At 45.6% G+C, this 18,449-nt stretch overlaps 1 protein-coding gene across 3 annotated transcripts in view; it reads left to right on the top strand.

The window, feature by feature from the left end:
- LOC139422737 (rab GTPase-activating protein 1-like) overlaps positions 1–18,449 on the top strand; it is a 144,477-nt gene that overhangs the window by 109,264 nt on the left and 16,764 nt on the right. For all 3 annotated transcript variants that reach the window (XR_011635756.1, XM_071174047.1, XM_071174048.1), the window contains 4 exons: positions 153–278; positions 6,492–6,635; positions 10,186–10,227; positions 14,646–14,774. Coding sequence is in view for 2 of the 3 variants with exons in the window: in XM_071174047.1 (XP_071030148.1) it covers positions 153–278; positions 6,492–6,635; positions 10,186–10,227; positions 14,646–14,774 (441 nt within the window). In the remaining variant the exon portion in view is untranslated. The remainder of the gene's footprint in view (positions 1–152; positions 279–6,491; positions 6,636–10,185; positions 10,228–14,645; positions 14,775–18,449) is intronic.

The raw sequence follows: 18,449 nt of genomic DNA, 5'->3' as shown, positions 1-18,449 counted from the left end.
AGAGAAGATCTTTCTCTTCCTCTCACCACAGTGCCAGAGCTCTCTGAAGGAAACACGGACACCTGGTGGACAGAACTGAACTGATATACTGTCATCTCTCTCTCTCTCTCTTGCTCTCTCTCTCTGTGTCTCTCTCTCTGCCCTGTATGTAGATGCCTGAGGAACAGGCCTTCAGTGTTCTGGTCAAGATCATGTTTGACTACGGACTCAGGGACCTCTTCAAGCAGAACTTTGAGGATCTACACTGCAAGTTTTTCCAGCTGGAGAGACTCATGCAGGTGAAATGCCTTTACCATCTATAACCCCTACAATGCAGTAATCAATAACACATTAATACTAAAAATAACAAGGTAGAACATAAACATAAGTCCTAACAATAAGAACATGATAATGTAAGTAAGAATACTATATACAGGATCAGTCAGCTTCAGTGCCATATCTACAATAATTCTGGAGTGATAGAGGTAGATAGGTATAGGCAGGGAGGGGTAAGTTGACTAGGCATCAGGATATATGATAAACAGAGTAGCAGCAGTGTACAGTATATGATGATTGTATGTCAGTATAAATGTATGTGCATATTATGTGTGTGAGCATTTGACTGTTTGTATGTGTTGGAGTAACAGTCTGTGTGTGTGTTGGAGTAACAGTCTGTGTGTGTGTTGGAGTAACAGTCTGTGTGTGTGTGTTGGAGTAACAGTCTGTGTGTGTGTGTTGGAGTAACAGTCTGTGTGTGTGTGTGTTGGAGTAACAGTCTGTGTGTGTGTGTGTTGGAGTAACAGTCTGTGTGTGTGTGTGTTGGAGTAACAGTCTGTGTGTGTGTGTGTGTTGGAGTAACAGTCTGTGTGTGTGTGTTGGAGTAACAGTCTGTGTGTGTGTGTTGGAGTAACAGTCTGTGTGTGTGTGTTGGCGTAACAGTCTGTGTGTGTGTGTTGGAGTAACAGTCTGTGTGTGTGTTGGAGTAACAGTGTGTGTGTTGGAGTAACAGTTTGTGTGTGTGTGTGTTGGAGTGAAAGTTTGTGTGAGTGTGTAGGGCCCTGTGAGTGTGTAGGACCCTATGAGTGTGTAGGACCCTATGAGTGTGTAGGGCCCTGTGAGTGTGTAGGACCCTATGAGTGTGTAGGGCCCTGTGAGTGTGTAGGGCCCTGTGAGTGTGCATAGACAGTGCAAAAATAAGAATAAAATTCAAGGGTCAACTCAGTCTGTGTAGCCATTTGGTTAGCTATTTATCAGACATGACTTGGGGATAGAAGCTGTTCAGGAACCTGTTGGTGTCAGACTTGATGCAGCAGTACTGCTTGCCATGCGGAAGCAGAGAGAACAGTCTATGGCTTAGGTGGCTGGATGGAGTCTTTAAGATTTTCCGGGCCTTCCTTTCACACCTCCTGATATAGAGGTCCTGGATGGCAGGGAGCTCGGCCCCAGTGATGTACTGGGCTGTCCGCACCACCCTGTGTAGCGCCATGTGATTGAGGGCGGTGCAGTTGCCACACCAAGCAGTGATGCAGCCAGTCAAGATGCTCTTAGCGGTACAGCTGTAGACCTTTTAATCCCCCTGGGGGATAAGAGGCGCTGTCGCACATGCTTCACGGCTGTGCGCGTGTGTGTGGGACATTTTAAGTTCTTAGTGGACACAGTGGAACTTGAAACACTCAACCTGCTCCACTGCAGGTTTCTCCCCCCCCCCCCGTTTCCTGTAGTCCACAATCAGAAACTTGGTCTTACTGAGATTGAGGGAGAGGATGTTCTTCCACGCTGCCAGGTCACTCTCATCATCGCCGGTGATCAGTCCTACCACCATCGTGTCATCAGCAAACTTGATGATGGTGTTGGAGTTGTGAGTGGCCACGCAGTTGTGGGTGAACAGGGAGTACAGGAGGGGACTAAGCACACACCCCTGTGGGGCACCCGTGTTGAGGATCAGCGTGGCGGAGGTGTTGTTGCCTACCTTCACCACCTGGTGTTGGCCCGTCAGGAAATCCAGGATCCAGTTGCAGAGGGAGGTGTTTAGCCTCTCTGGACTTAAACCTAATTATGAAAAGTGTACCATATTACGTATTGGATCATTAAAAATACAGTGTTTACACTACCTTGTAGTTGACCAATAAAATGGGCGGATGGTGTAGCAGACATTTTGACACTACCTTGTAGTTTACCAATAAAATGGGCGGATGGTGTAGCAGACCTTTATACAATACCGGTCCAAAGTTTTAGAACACCTACTCATTGAAGGGTTTTTCCTTTATTTTTTACTATTTTCTACATTGTAGAATAATAGTGAAGACATCAAAACTATGAAATAACACATATGGAATCATGTAGTAACCAAAAAAGTGTTAAGCAAATCATAATATATTTTATATTTGAGATTCTTCAACTAGCTTTGCACACTCTTGGCATTCTCTCATCCAGCTTTATGAGGTAGTTTCCTGGAATGCATTTCCATAAACAGGTGTGCCTTTTTAAAAGTAAATTTGTGGAATTTCTTTCCTTCCTAATGCGTTTGAGCCAATCATTTATGTTGTGATAAGGGGGGGGGGGGGGGGTATACAGAAGATAGCCCTATTTGGTAAAAGACCAAGTCCATATTATGGCAAGAATAGCTCAAACAATCAAAGAGAAACAACAGTCCATCATTATTTAAGACATGAATGTGAGTCAATACGGAAAATGTCAAGAACTTTGAAAGTTTCTTCAAGTGCAGTTGCAAAAACCATCAAGCGCTATGATGAAACTGGCTCTCATGAGGACCACCACAGGAATGGAAGACCCAGAGTTACCTCTGCTGCAGAGGATAAACTCATTAGTGACCAGCCTCAGAAATTGCAGCCCAAATAAATGCTTCATAGAGTTCAAGTAACAGACACATCTCAACAACTGTTCAGAGGAGACTGTGTGAATCAGGCATTCGTGGTCGATTGCTGCAAAGAAACCACTACTAAAGGACACCAATAAGAAGAAGAGACTTGCTTGGGCCAAGAAACACAGTCCTTTGGTCTGGAGTCCAAATTGGAGATTTTTGGTTCCAACCGCCGTGTCTTTGTGAGATGCGGTAAGGGTGAACGGATGATCTCCGCATGTGTATTTCCCACCATGAAGCATGGAGGAGGAGGTGTTATGGTGTGGGGGTGCTTTGCTGGTGATACTGTCTGAGATTTATTTAGAATTCAGGGCACATTTAACCAGCATGGCTACCACAGCATTCTGCAGTGATATGCCATCCCATCTGTTTTGCGCTTAGTGGGACTATCATATGTTTTTCAACAGGACAATGACCCAAAACAGCTCCAGGCTGTGTAAGGGCTATTTTACGAAGAAGGAGAGTGATGGAGTGCTGCATCAGATGACCTGGCTTCCACAATCACCCGACCTCAACCAAATTGAGATGGTTTGGAATGAGTCGGACCGCAGAGTGAAGGAAAGGCAGCTAACAAGTGCTCAGCATATGTGGGAACTCCTTCAAGACTGTAGGAAAAGCATTCCAGGTGAAGCTGATTGAGAGAATGCCAAGAGTGTGCAAAGCTGTCTGAAGGCAAAGGGTGGCTATTTTGAAGCATCTCAAATATAAAATATATTTTGATTTGTTTTTACACTTTTTTGGTTACTACATGATTCCATGTGTTATTTCATAGTTTTGATCTCTTCACTATTATTCTACAATGTAGAAAATAGTAAAAATAAAGAAAAATCCTTGAATGAGTAGGTGTTCTAAAACTTTTGACCGGTAGTGTGCTTGGTATTTACATCTCAAAAAATATAAATGAATTTACCACAATTCATTTCAATAGAAAGTTTGCAAAATATAGATAAGATTCTGCAACCATGGAGAGGTAAACACTTGTCTATTTGTGGATAAATCACATTGATTAACTCTCTGGTCCTATCACAGTTTACTTACTTACCAATGGCACTGCCTACTACAGATTTTTAAATCATGTGAGCAAAAAATATTTCATTTTATTTAGAATGCTGAGCTGGACAAAATTAAACGTGCCTATTTATATAATGAACATGAGTTTAGGGGGCTAAAATGATTAAATATTAAAGCTTTAAACCTCTCACTAAAAGCTTCACTCATACATAAGTTATACTTAAACCCCAAAATGGTTCTCCAGTAGATCATTAAGAAAGGCTCATCCGTTGTTCAAAATGGTCTTTTTACCTTTATGCAGATTACAACTTCTCATTATGACTAATTGAAAATGAAGTTTTGTTTAAAGTATCACCCTTTCTTAACAAGCCATACTAAGCTAGTTACAATTTCAGTTTTATCCTCCAGAAAATATAGAACCAATATTACAACAAATGTCATGGTTAAACTCAAATATACTTATTCGTTAAAAAAAAAAATCTTTATGGATTTTCTTATTTAAAAAATTTATATATTTATTAATGCTATTATGAATAGAAACGGAGGAGTTATGTCACATATGCAGTTATCGAAAATATATGGGAATATCTGCTCTTTCCAAACTTACAACTGATTGCAACACTACCACAAAAATGGAGGAGGCAAGTGGAAAAAGGAGAAGGTAGGGACCTTGTTCGCCTGCCGTATATTAAAGATATTGGCTGAAAGGAACTGGCATAAATTGAAAAATATACCAGTTTCATTTGAGGACACAAATGTTGACAGCTGCGCCATACAGGTTGCAAAATAAATGGGAAGAGATTTCCGATGTACCGATTCCATGGCACATGGTTTATGAACTGGTACAAACAAATACAATTGATTCAATACTTTTTTCAATTTAAATTATTATATAAAATTCTTGTCACCAACAGAATATTATATATATGGGGCATACAACAATGTCAGCTCTGTAGATTTAGTTGCGAAGAGATGGAATCAATAGATCACCGGCAACCAGAAATATATAAATTATATTTAAATGAATCACAGGCAACCAGAAATATATTAATAAATCCCCGGCAACCAGAAATATATAAATAAATTACAGGCAACCAGAAATATATAAATAAATCACAGGCAACCAGAAATATATTAATAAATCCCCGGCAACCAGAAATATATAAATAAATTACAGGCAACCAGAAATATATAAATAAATCACAGGCAACCAGAAATATATAAATAAATTACAGGCAACCAGAAATATATAAATAAATCACAGGCAACCAGAAAAGCAGCCTCTGGATGTAAGTTTTTCTGCTTGGTTAAAGCATGGTACAGTTAAGTGGCAGTTATTTTTTATTTTTTTGTTAGAAATAGCCAAATGTGTATTTCTATACAATAACCAGAGCATTATTAGTTGAATTATTAGTGTGAAGCCATTATTGGAGATGAATACCCCCTTATGGCCGGTGCGGTGGCTACTGGAGGAGGAAAGGTTATTTGAGGGAGGAAGTCGGGCCCACGAGGAAGAGTCTTGGTTATACGAGGGAGCGTTATATTTTTTTGACCGCACTTGCATGTGTAGAGTGTGTAGAGCATGAGCATGAGCATGAGCATGAGAGCATGTGTAGAGTAAACTCTTGAATTTACTGCAAGCAATAGCCTTCATTTATTGCCTTATAAGGTATTATAATTAGAGGGATTATAAGGAACATTTTAGTTTTCCCGACTTCCTCGTGGGTCGGAAAGTCTAAGTTTTTTTATGCTTGAACGAAGAAGCATCCTTTTGTTTGTAAACTTGCAATCCGAAGTGCCACACTGCCGTCATCTCTACAGACGTACAGTAAAGCCTGAGGCAAGTGTGTGTCTGAAATAGCCTCTCTCTCGCCAGGGCAGTGGTCATATTTACTGGATGGAATAGAGAAAATATTCCATAACATTCTTGTCCTGCGGTTGAATGTATACAACAGTCACAATAACCACTGAAAAGTCTCTCGGGAGGTAGAAGGGTCGGCATTTGACCATCAGGTATTCCAAGACGGGTGAACAATAGGTCAACATTTCCACCGTGCTTGAGTCAGCACACCAGTTGTTGATGAAAAAGCAATCCCCCCCCCCCCTCCTGGATTTCCCCCACTGTCCTGTCGGCATGGTGAATGGAGAATCCATCGAGTTGGATAGCCATGGGGGAAAGCCGTGTTTTAGAAAAGCTGAGAATATTGCAGTTTCGAGAGTCCTGTTGGTAGCAAGAATGTAGGGAAGAGGTGGCCGGTTCTCTCTTCGCCTTAATCTTGCCAGGATCGCCCCTCGCTTGCATGTACCGTCGGTGTTTCCACTTGGGTAGCCCCAAAATTGGGTCGGAATTACAGAGATCCCAGGGCAGATAATTCCGGCTTCAACTTCGACATAAAGTAAGTAACTGTAAGTAACTGCCGATCTGATGTTCTAAAGTTCTTCTCGGTTGTAAGAAAGGATAGAGGATACATTTAGACAAAATTAAGTACAAATAAATGACTAAATGCAACACGGAGGACATTCAATACAGAGGCATCTTCACATCTTCCGTGTGTGTGCTTGTGTCCTGCTGTTGTTCATGGCTGTGATATAACTGTTTCTCTGTATCATTTTCTAACAGGAATACATCACAGACCTGTATAACCACTTCCTGAACGTGGGTCTGGAGGCTCATATGTACGCCTCTCAGTGGTTCCTCACGCTCTTCACAGCCAAGTTCCCCCTCTACATGGTGTTCCACATCATAGACCTGCTACTCTGTGAGGTATCCATCTCCCTAACCCCTATACCCTAACCCTACACCCCCACCCCTAACCCTATACCCTCACCCCTATACCCTAACCCTATACCCTCACCCCTAGCCGCTATACCCTCACCCCTATACCCTAACCCTATACCCTCACCCCTAGCCGCTATACCCTCACCCCTATAACCTAACCCTACACCCCTAACCCTACACCCTCACCCCTAACCCTATACCCTCACCCCTATACCCTCACCCCTATAACCTAACCCTACACCCCTAACCCTACACCCTCACCCCTATACCCTCACCCCTAACCCTACACCCTCACCCCTAACCCTATACCCTCACCCCTATACCCTCACCCCTAACCCTACACCCTCACCCCTAACCCTACACCCCCACCCCTAACCCTACACCCCCACCCCTAACCCTATACCCTCACCCCTAACAATATACCTTAACCCTATACCCTCACCTCTAACCCTTAAACCCTCACCTCTAACCCTTAAACCCTCACCTCTAACCCTATACCCTCACCCCAAAACCCTTTACCCTGACCCCTAACCCCTTACCCTCACCCCCTAACCCCTATACCCTCTCCCTAACCCCTATACCCTCTCCATAACCCCTATACCCTATACCCTCTCCCTAACCCCTATACCCTCTCCATAACCCCTATACCCTCTCCCTATACCCTATACCCTCTCCCTAACCCCTATACCCTCTCCCTAACCCCTATACCCTCTCCCTAACCCCTATACCATATACCCTCTCCCTAACCCCTAACCCCTATACCCTATACCCTCTCCCTAACCCCTATACCCTCTCCCTAACCCCTATACCCTCTCCCTAACCCCTATACCCTCTCCCTAACCCCTATAACCCCTATACCCTCTCCCTAACCCCTATACCCTCTTCCTAACCCCTATACCCTCTCCCTAACCCCTATACCCTCACCCCTCTCCGTAACCCTATACCCTCACCCCTCTCCCTAACACTTTCTGTCTTTCTACCCTCACTTCCTGTCTCCACGGCTTTCTACCCTCACTTCCTGTCTCCATGGCTCTCTACCCTCACTTCCTGTCTCCACGGCTTTCTACCCTCACTTCCTGTCTCCATGGCTCTCTACCCTCACTTCCTGTCTCCACGGCTTTCTACCCTCACTTCCTGTCTCCACGGCTTTCTACCCTCACTTCCTGTCTCCACGGCTTTCTACCCTCACTTCCTGTCTCCACGGCTTTCTACCCTCACTTCCTGTCTCCACGGCTTTCTACCCTCACTTCCTGTCTCCACGGCTTTCTACCCTCACTTCCTGTCTCCACGGCTTTCTACCCTCACTTCCTGTCTCCACGGCTTTCTACCCTCACTTCCTGTCTCCACGGCTTTCTACCCTCACTTCCTGTCTCCACGGCTTTCTACCCGCACTTTCTTTCTTTCTTTTTGAACTCAAACTCTCTCTCTGTGTCCCCCCAAACCTCTCCCTTCCTTCTACTTTGTGTTTCTCTACCAACCCTCTCCCTCCCTCTACCCTCTCTCTCTCTCTACCAACCCTCTTCCTCCCTCTACCCTCTCTCTCTCTCTACCAACCCTCTCCCTCCCTCTACCGTCTCTCTCCCTCTACCAACCCTCTCCCTCCCTCTACCCTCTCTCTCTCTCTACCAACCCTCTCCCTCCCTCTACCGTCTCTCTACCAACCCTCTCCCTCCCTTCCTTCTACTCTGTGTCTCTCTACCAACCCTCTCCCTCCCTCTACCCTCTCTCTCTCTCTACCAACCCTCTTCCTCCCTCTACCCTCTCTCTCTCTCTACCAACCCTCTCCCTCCCTCGACCGTCTCTCTACCAACCCTCTCCCTCCCTCTACCCTCTCTCTCTCTCTACCAACCCTCTCCCTCCCTCTACCCTCTCTCTCTCTCTACCAACCCTCTTCCTCCCTCTACCCTCTCTCTCTCTCTACCAACCCTCTCCCACCCTCTACCCTCTCTCTACCAACCCTCTCCCTCCCTCTACCCTCTCTCTCTCTCTACCAACCCTCTCCCTCCCTCTTCCGTCTCTCTACCAACCCTCTCCCTCCCTCTACCCTCTCTCTCTCTCTACCAACCCTCTTCCTCCCTCTACCCTCTCTCTCTCTCTACCAACCCTCTCCCTCCCTCTACCGTCTCTCTACCAACCCTCTCCCTCCCTCTACCCTCTCTCTCTCTCTCTACCAACCCTCTCCCTCCCTCTACCTTCTCTCTACCAACCCTCTCCCTCCCTCTACCCTCTCTCTCTCTCTACCAACCCTCTTCCTCCCTCTACCCTCTCTCTCTCTCTCTACCAACCCTCTCCCTCCCTCTACCTTCTCTCTACCAACCCTCTCCCTCCCTCCCTCTACTCTGTGTCTCTCTACCAACCCTCTCCCTCCCTCCCTCTACTCTGTGTCTCTCTACCAACCCTCTCCCTCCCTCACTCTACTCTGTGTCTCTCTAGCAACCCTCTCCCTCCCTCTACCCTCTCTCTCTCTCTACCAACCCTCTCCCTCCCTCTACCTTCTCTCTACCAACCCTCTCCCTCCCTCCCTCTACTCTGTGTCTCTCTACCAACCCTCTCCCTCCCTCCCTCTACTCTGTGTCTCTCTACCAACCCTCTCCCTTCCTCACTCTACTCTGTGTCTCTCTAGCAACCCTCACCCTCCCTCCCTCTACTCTGTTTCTCTCTACCAACCCTCTCCCTCCCTCTACCCTCTCTCTCTCTCTACCAACCCTCTCCCTCCCTCTACCGTCTCTCTACCAACCCTCTCCCTCCCTCCCTCTACTCTGTGTCTCTCTACCAACCCTCTCCCTCCCTCTACCGTCTCTCTACCAACCCTCTCCCTCCCTCTACTCTGTGTCTCTCTACCAACCCTCTCCCTCCCTCCCTCTACTCTGTGTCTCTCTACCAACCCTCTCCCTCCCTCCCTCTACTCTGTGTCTCTCTACCAACCCTCTCCCTCCCTCTACTCTGTCTCTCTACCAACCCTCTCCCTCCCTCCCTCTACTCTGTCTCTCTACCAACACTCTCCCTCCCTCTACTCTGTGTCTTTCTACCAACCCTCTCCCTCCCTCTACCCTCTCTCTCTCTCTACCAACCCTCTCCCTCCCTCTACCGTCTCTCTACCAACCCTCTTCCTCCCTCCCTCTACTCTGTGTCTCTCTAGCAACCCCCTCCCTCCCTCTACCGTCTCTCTAGCAACCCTCTTCCTCCCTCCGTCTACTCTGTGTCTCTCTACCAACCCTCTCCCTCCCTCCCTCTACTCTGTGTCTCTCTACCAACCCTCTCCCTCCCTCACTCTACTCTGTGTCTCTCTAGCAACCCTCACCCTCCCTCCCTCTACTCTGTGTCTCTCTACCAACCCTCTCCCTCCCTCTACCCTCTCTCTCTCTCTACCAACCCTCTCCCTCCCTCTACCGTCTCTCTACCAACCCTCTTCCTCCCTCACTCTACTCTGTGTCTCTCTAGCAACCCTCTCCCTTGTTTCTTTCCTGTCTCCCCCATCTCACTGTACTCCCCCTTCAGTAACTCATTGTCTCTGTTTCTCTCTTCTCTGTCTCAGGGCATCAGTGTGATCTTCAACGTGGCTCTGGCTCTCCTGAAGGTAAGTAAGCCACCAGTCTGTGCACACAAACACACACTACATACACACACACTACACACACTACATACACAAACACACACACACACTACATGTACACACACACTACATACACACACACACTACATGTACACACTCTACATACACACACACACACTACATACACACACACACACGACATGTACACACACACTACATACACAAACACACATACACACTACATGTACACACACTACATGTACACACACTACATGTACACACACTACATACACACACACTACATACACACACACACACACACACACACACACACACACACTACATGTACACACACTGCATACACACACTGCATACACACACTACATACACACACACACACACTACATGTACACACACACACACACACACACACTACAGACACACACACTACATGTACACACACTACATACACACACACTACATGTACACACACTACATACACACACACTACATACACACACACACACACTACATGTACACACACACACACTACAGACACACACACTACATGTACACACACTACATACACACACACACACACACACACACACACACACACACACACACACACACACACACACACACACACTACATGTACACACACACTGCATACACACACAACATACACACACACACACACTACATACACACACACTACATACACACAATACATGTACACACACACTACATATATACACACACAGTGTATGCACATACACACTACATGCACACACACACACACTTTACACGCACACACACACTACATGCACACAGACACTACATGCACACACACACTACATATAGACACACACACTACATGCACACACACTACATGCACACACACTCACACACATTACTACATGCTCACAGACACTACATGCTCACAGACACTACATGCTCACACACACGACATGTACACACACACTACATACACAAACACACACACACACTACATGTACACACACTACATGTACACACACTACATACACACACACTACATACACACACACACACACACACACACACACACACACACACACACACACACTACATGTACACACACTGCATATACACACTACATACACACACACACACACTACATGTACACACACACACACACACACACACACACTACAGACACACACACTACATGTACACACACTACATACACACACACTACATGTACACACACTACATACACACACACTACATACACACACACACACACACTACATGTACACACACACACACTACAGACACACACACTACATGTACACACACTACATACACACACACTACATGTACACACACTACATACACACACACTGCATACACACACACACACACACACACACACACACACACACACACACACACACTACATGTACACACACACTACATGTACACACACTGCATACACACACTACATACACACACACACACACTACATACACACACACTACATACACACAATACATGTACACACACACTACATATATACACACACAGTGTATGCACATACACACTACATGCACACACACACACACTTTACACGCACACACACACTACATGCACACAGACACTACATGCACACACACACTACATATAGACACACACACTACATGCACACACACTACATGCACACACACTCACACACATTACTACATGCTCACAGACACTACATGCTCACAGACACTACATGCTCACACACACTACATGCACACACACACACACACTACACACACACACACACTACACACACACACACACACACACACTACACACACACACACATAAACACACACACTACACACACACACACATAAACACACACACTACATACAGCAGACAATCTCCTGATATACAGTTGAAGTCAGAAGTTTACATACACTTAGGTTGGAGTCATTGAAACTCATTTTTCAACCACTCCACAAATTTCTTGCAAACAAACTATAGTTTAGGCAAGTCGGTTAGGACATCTACTTTGTGCATGACACAAGTAATTTGTCCAACAATTGTTTGCTGACAGATTATTTCACTTAAAATTCACTGTATCACAATTCCAGTGGGTCACAAGTTTACATACACTGAGTTGACTGTGGCTTTAAACAGCTTGGAAAATTCCAGAAAAGGATGTCATGGCTTTAGAAGCTTCTGATAGGCTAATTGACATAATTTTAGTCAATTAGTGGTTTACCAGTGGGTGTATTTCAAGACCTACCTTCAAACTCTGTGCCTCTTTGCTTGACATCATGGGAAAATCAAAAGAAATATTGAGACTTCCACAAGTCTGGTTCATCATTGAGAGAAATGTCCAAATGCCTGAAGGTACCACATTCATCTGTACAAACAATAGTACGCAAGTATAAACACCATGGGACCACGCAGCCGTCATACCGCTCAGGAAGGAGACGTGTTCTGTCTCCTAGAGATGAACGTACTTTGGTGCGAAAAGTGCAAATCAATCCCAGAACAACAGTAAAGGACCTTGTGAAGATGCTGGAGGAAACCGGTACAAAACTATCTATATTCACAGTAAAACGAGTCCTATATCAACATAACATGAAAGGCCGCTCAGCAAGGAAGAAGCCACTGCTCCAAAACCACCATAAAAAAGCCAGACTATGGTTTGCAACTGCACATGGGGACAAAGATCGTACTTTTTGGAGAAATGTCCTCTGGTCTGATGAAACAAAAATAGAACTGTTTGGCCATAATGACCATCGTTATGTTTGGAGGAAAAAGGGGGAGGGTTGCAAGCCGAAGAATACCATCCCAACCATGAAGCACAGGGGTGGAAGCATCATGTTGTGGGGGTGCTTTGCTGCAGGAGGGACTGGTGCACTTCACAAAATATATGGCATCATGAGGAAGGAGAATTATGTGGATATATTGAAGCGACATCTCAAGACATCAGTCAGGAAGTTAAATGGATCTTCCAAATGGACAATGACCTCAAGCAAACTTCCAAAGTTGTGGCAAAATGGCTTAAGGACAACAAAGTCAAGGTTTGAAGTGGCCATCACAAAGCACTGACCTCAACCCTATGGAAAATGTGTGGGCAGAACTGAAAAAGTGTGTGCGAGCAAGGAGGCCTACAAACCTGACTCCGTTACACCAGCTCTGTCAGGAGGAATGGGCCAAAATTCACCCAACTTATTGTGGGAAGCTTGTGGAAGGCTACCTGAAACATTTGACCCAAGTTAAACCATTTAAAGGCAATGCTACCAAATACTAATTGAGTGTATATAAAAGTATGACCCACTGGGAATGTGATGAAAGAAATAAAAGTTTAAATAAATAATTCTCTCTACTATTATTCTGAAATTTCACATTTTTTAAGTAAAGTGGTGATCCTAACTGACCTAAGACATGGAATTTTATTAGGATTAAATGTCAGGAATTGTGAAAAACTGAGTTTAACTGTTTAAATGTATTTGGTTAAGGTGTATGTAAACTTCCGACTTCAACTGTATGCGAGAATGCTGTTCATTGACTAAAGCTGAGCATTCAACACCATTGTCCCCTCCAAGCCCTCAAAACTGTACATACACACACGCACTACATAGGTACACACACACTTCATAGATACACACACACACTACATACTGTACACACACACACTACATAGATACACACACACACTACATAGATACACACACACACTACATACTACACACACACACTACATACTGTACACACACACTACATAGATACACACACACTACATAGATACACACACACTACATACACACTACATAGATACACACACACTACATAGATACACACTCACTACATACACACTACATAGATACACACACTACATATATACACACAGACCACATAGATACACACACACTACATAGATACACACTACATAGATACACACACTACATAGATACACACATACCACATAGATACATACACACTACATAGATACACACACTACATAGATACACACACACACTACATAGATACACACACACTACATAGATACACACACACTGCATAGATACATACACAAACACATACACATACACTACATACTGTACACACACACTACAAACACACACACAACATACTGTACACACACACAACACACATATACACACACACACTACATACATACATACATACATACATACACATATACACACTACACACCACACTACATACACTACACACCACACTACATACACTACACACACACACTACATACATACACACACTACACACACGGTTCCTCCCCCTCTATTATCTGTTCCTGACAGTAGTATAGATGGTAGACTGTGACTGAGGGGGGTCTTGGCTGGAACCGAGGATATACCAGAGCCTCTCTAGCTGGGATACGTCTCTCTTTGTCTCTCCTCTCCTGCTTGTAGACCTCAAGGGAAGACCTGCTGGCAACAGACTTTGAGGGGGCGCTCAAGTTCTTCCGGGTCCCGGTTCCCAAACGCTACCGCTCAGAGGAGAACGCTAAGAAACTGATGGAGCTGGCCTGCAGCATGAAGGTACTACAATCTACCCTGGCTAACCCTGTCATGTTGAATCTACCCTGGCTAACTCTGTCATGTTGAATCTACCCTGGCTAACTCTGTCATGTTGAATCTACCCTGGCTAACTCTGTCATGTTGAATCTACCCTGGCTAACTCTGTCATGTTGAATCTACCCTGGCTAACTCTGTCATGTTGAATCTACCCTGGCTAACTCTGTCATGTTGAATCTACCCTGACTAACTCTGTCATGTTGAATCTACCCTGGCTAACTCTGTCATGTTGAATCTACCCTGGCTTACTCTGTCATGTTGAATCTACCCTGGCTTACTCTGTCATGTTGAATCTACCCTGGCTAACTCTGTCATGTTGAATCTACCCTGGCTAACTCTGTCATGTTGAATCTACCCTGGCTAACTCTGTCATGTTGAATCTACCCTGGCTAACTCTGTCATGTTGAATCTACCCTGGCTAACTCTGTCATGTTGTTTTCTCTTTAGTTTGAATCTACTCTGGTCAATTGAGTCACTTAATATTGTGTTCGGTTTGTGTCTTGATTAGGGTTTGGTTTGCATACTGTACAAGGAACTAACTGTATGCCTGTACAGTAGAGACACACAAACAGTAAGTTGGTTCAGAATTGAGTCCCTTTTACAAGCTAATGAACAGCTGGGTGAATTAGATTGAATGCAGGGAATGCGTTCCTTCTTACTGGAAAATGAGTGGATCAATTACCAGTTATACATGAGGCTTTGATTCTAATGGAGCAATTTATATGCTTCAATAATGGGTGGATCAGGAAGCATTCAGTACTGTATGACTGAAATTGAATAGTACTCCTCAATAACCTGTGGAGGGCAGTGTTGAGCTGTAGTAGAAACTGTCAGCTATAGCCTGTGAATAACCTTATCTCCTGTGCTCTTTACTGACCTAGAAAGTCCCTAATATTTTACATCTTATATGAATGTATCTACATATTTGAAAATCTAAAACACCTAAAAACATCTGCAATAATTCTCAGGTGTATTTGTCTAATCCCAAACGGCATACCTCTGCTCTGCCTGGACCTAGAAACTCTGGTGTGTGCTTAAACAGATTTATTTTAGACATTTGATCTAAATACTTTGAATTTGGACTACATCTTAAAACCTTTTTCTCAGAGGAGGTTGGCTCATCCTAAACTACATTACATAACACATACAGTCCATTTGGTCAGAGATCACCTGTGTCCTCTGATTCAGACTCTTGTCTCATGGGTTATATCTATATCATATAACACAACCGTCTACCGTATCAATCGTTTTTTTGTAATGGCAGTAATGATCGCATGACCAGTAATTAAAGGGTATGTTATAACTAAGGTAGGCGTAGGGGTCAGGCCGGAGGTCATATACCTCTGATGTGACCTTTTTGACAGGTCTGGTCACCTGACCCCGCTCCCTGGTAGAGAGGCATTTTAGAGAAGGATAAGGATCTTAAGGGCTGAGAGGTGCAGGCAGGTCCTCAGAGTGACACACAAACACACACACACTGAGATCCTCAGTGTCACCAAGCTGTCACCAGAAATCTAATTCTGTCACTGCGTTGACCACAAGGACAAAACAAAACCCAGAGCCAGGTGGCAGGATCTGAGAGGTGGATCAGACTCCTTTCTCCTCTCAACTTCCTGCCTCCCCTCTTAACCCCCTGCCAATCCTCTCAACCCCCTGCCTCTCCTCTCAACCCCCTGCCTCTCCTCTCAACCCCCTACCCTACCCTGCCTCTCCCCTCAGCCTCCTGTTTCTCCCCTCAACCCCCTACCCTATCCTGCCTCTCCCCTCAGCCTCCTGCTTCTCCCCTCAACCCCCTACCCTATCCTGCCTCTCCCCTCAGTCTCCTGCCTCTCCCCTCAGCCTCCTGCCTCTCCCCTCAACCCCCTGCCTCTCCCCTCAACCCCCTGCCTCTCCCCTCAACCCCCTGCCTCTCCCCTCAACCCCCTGCCTCTCCCCTCAACTCCCTGCCTCTCCCCTCAACCCCCTGCCTCTCCCCTCAGCCTCCTGCCTCTCCTCTCAGCCTCCTGCCTCTCCTCTCCTTGCAGCCTCCTGCCTCTCCTCTCCTTTCAACCTCCTGCTTCCTCTCAGCCTCCTGCCTCTACTTTCCTCACAGCTCCCTGCCTCTCCTCTGAGCCTCCTGTCTCTCCTCTCAGCCCCCTGCTCCTCCTCTCTCCTCTGCTCCTCTCTCCTCTCTTATTTCCCACTCTCTACCACCCTGTTCTGCCCAGGGGCTCTACCAGTCTCCCACTGAGCTACCTTACATCACTGGTAGATTACCATTGAGGTAATGTTTGGATTACTCTACTTTAGTCTGTACAAGCTACTTTACAGAGGCAAGCAGGTATTACTGTAATATTAGTCCCAGGGACTTTACTCTGCTCAGAATCAACCAGTTGTTTTCTACTGTGGCTTCAGTAAGAGAGAGGTGTACAGCATACACAGTGAAACACACACACACACACACACATACACACACACACACACACACACACACACACACACACACACACACACACACACACACACACACACACATATCCTTCCCTTTTTTGTAAGCACTGTAGTTGTGTTGTTGTGCTGTTCCTCAAATGTACTTAGTTCCAGAGCCTGGTTTCTGTGTGTGGTTTATATAGCGCTCAGGTGCAGGATTAGAGGTGAACTCTAACAACACACACACACACACACACACACACACACACACACACAGAGACAGCCAGAGACAGCCAGCAAGCAAGCAAGCACAGAGCTTCAGTGTTTTTCAAACAGCCGTGGAGGGAGGGCATTTTTCTCTCTCACTCAACTGCTACAGTCGACTACTTGGTCCTTTCAGTAGATAATGTGATAGTGTGGGAATTCAGTTCTAGCTTACAAAAGAAGTTCTCTCAGAAATAAACAAAAAAAATTTTGGAATTTGAAAATGCAATTTTTATTCAAGCTTTATATAATGATCACATGTACACAGACACACACAGTTTATTTCATCAGTACGTTGGAAGACTTGGAGTTTTGGGGATGACTCTTTCGGATCCGGGTAGACACATACTTAGGATGAAGATACTCTCATCCTGTCATAGGTTTTGTCAGTAGTGTTCAGTTTGCTAGTCTCCAAGTCTTTCTGTTCTGCTCTGACAGCTTCTCTAACAGCAGCTGTCAGACTGGGACAGCAGCTGTCAGTCTGGGACAGCAGCTGTCGGACTGGGACAGCAGCTGTCGGACTGGGACAGCAGCTGTCGGACTGGGACAGCAGCTGTCGGACTGGGACAGAAGCTGTCGGACTGGGACAGCAGCTGTCGGACTGGGACAGCAGCTGTCGGACTGGGACAGCAGCTGTCGGTCTGGGACAGCAGCTGTCGGACTGGGACAGCAGCTGTCGGACTGGGACAGCAGCTGTCGGACTGGGACAGCAGCTGTCGGACTGGGACAGCAGCTGTCGGTCTGGGACAGCAGCTGTCGGTCTGGGACAGCAGCTGTCGGACTGGGACAGCAGCTGTCGGACTGGGACAGCAGCTGTCGGACTGGGACAGATTGAGTCTCTGTCTAGATTGGCACCTCCTGACTTCAACCCTCTAATTTTATCACAGTGCCTGCCGTTCTGTCTCAACCTCACTGTGGACTGTGGACCTGCCTAAATCTCATTTGCCACAAAACGCACACACTCAC

The sequence above is a fragment of the Oncorhynchus clarkii genome, chromosome 12 (assembly GCF_045791955.1).
Source record: "Oncorhynchus clarkii lewisi isolate Uvic-CL-2024 chromosome 12, UVic_Ocla_1.0, whole genome shotgun sequence".
NCBI classification, from domain to species: domain Eukaryota; kingdom Metazoa; phylum Chordata; class Actinopteri; order Salmoniformes; family Salmonidae; genus Oncorhynchus; species Oncorhynchus clarkii.
This window is presented reverse-complemented; position numbering and strand designations above follow the sequence as displayed.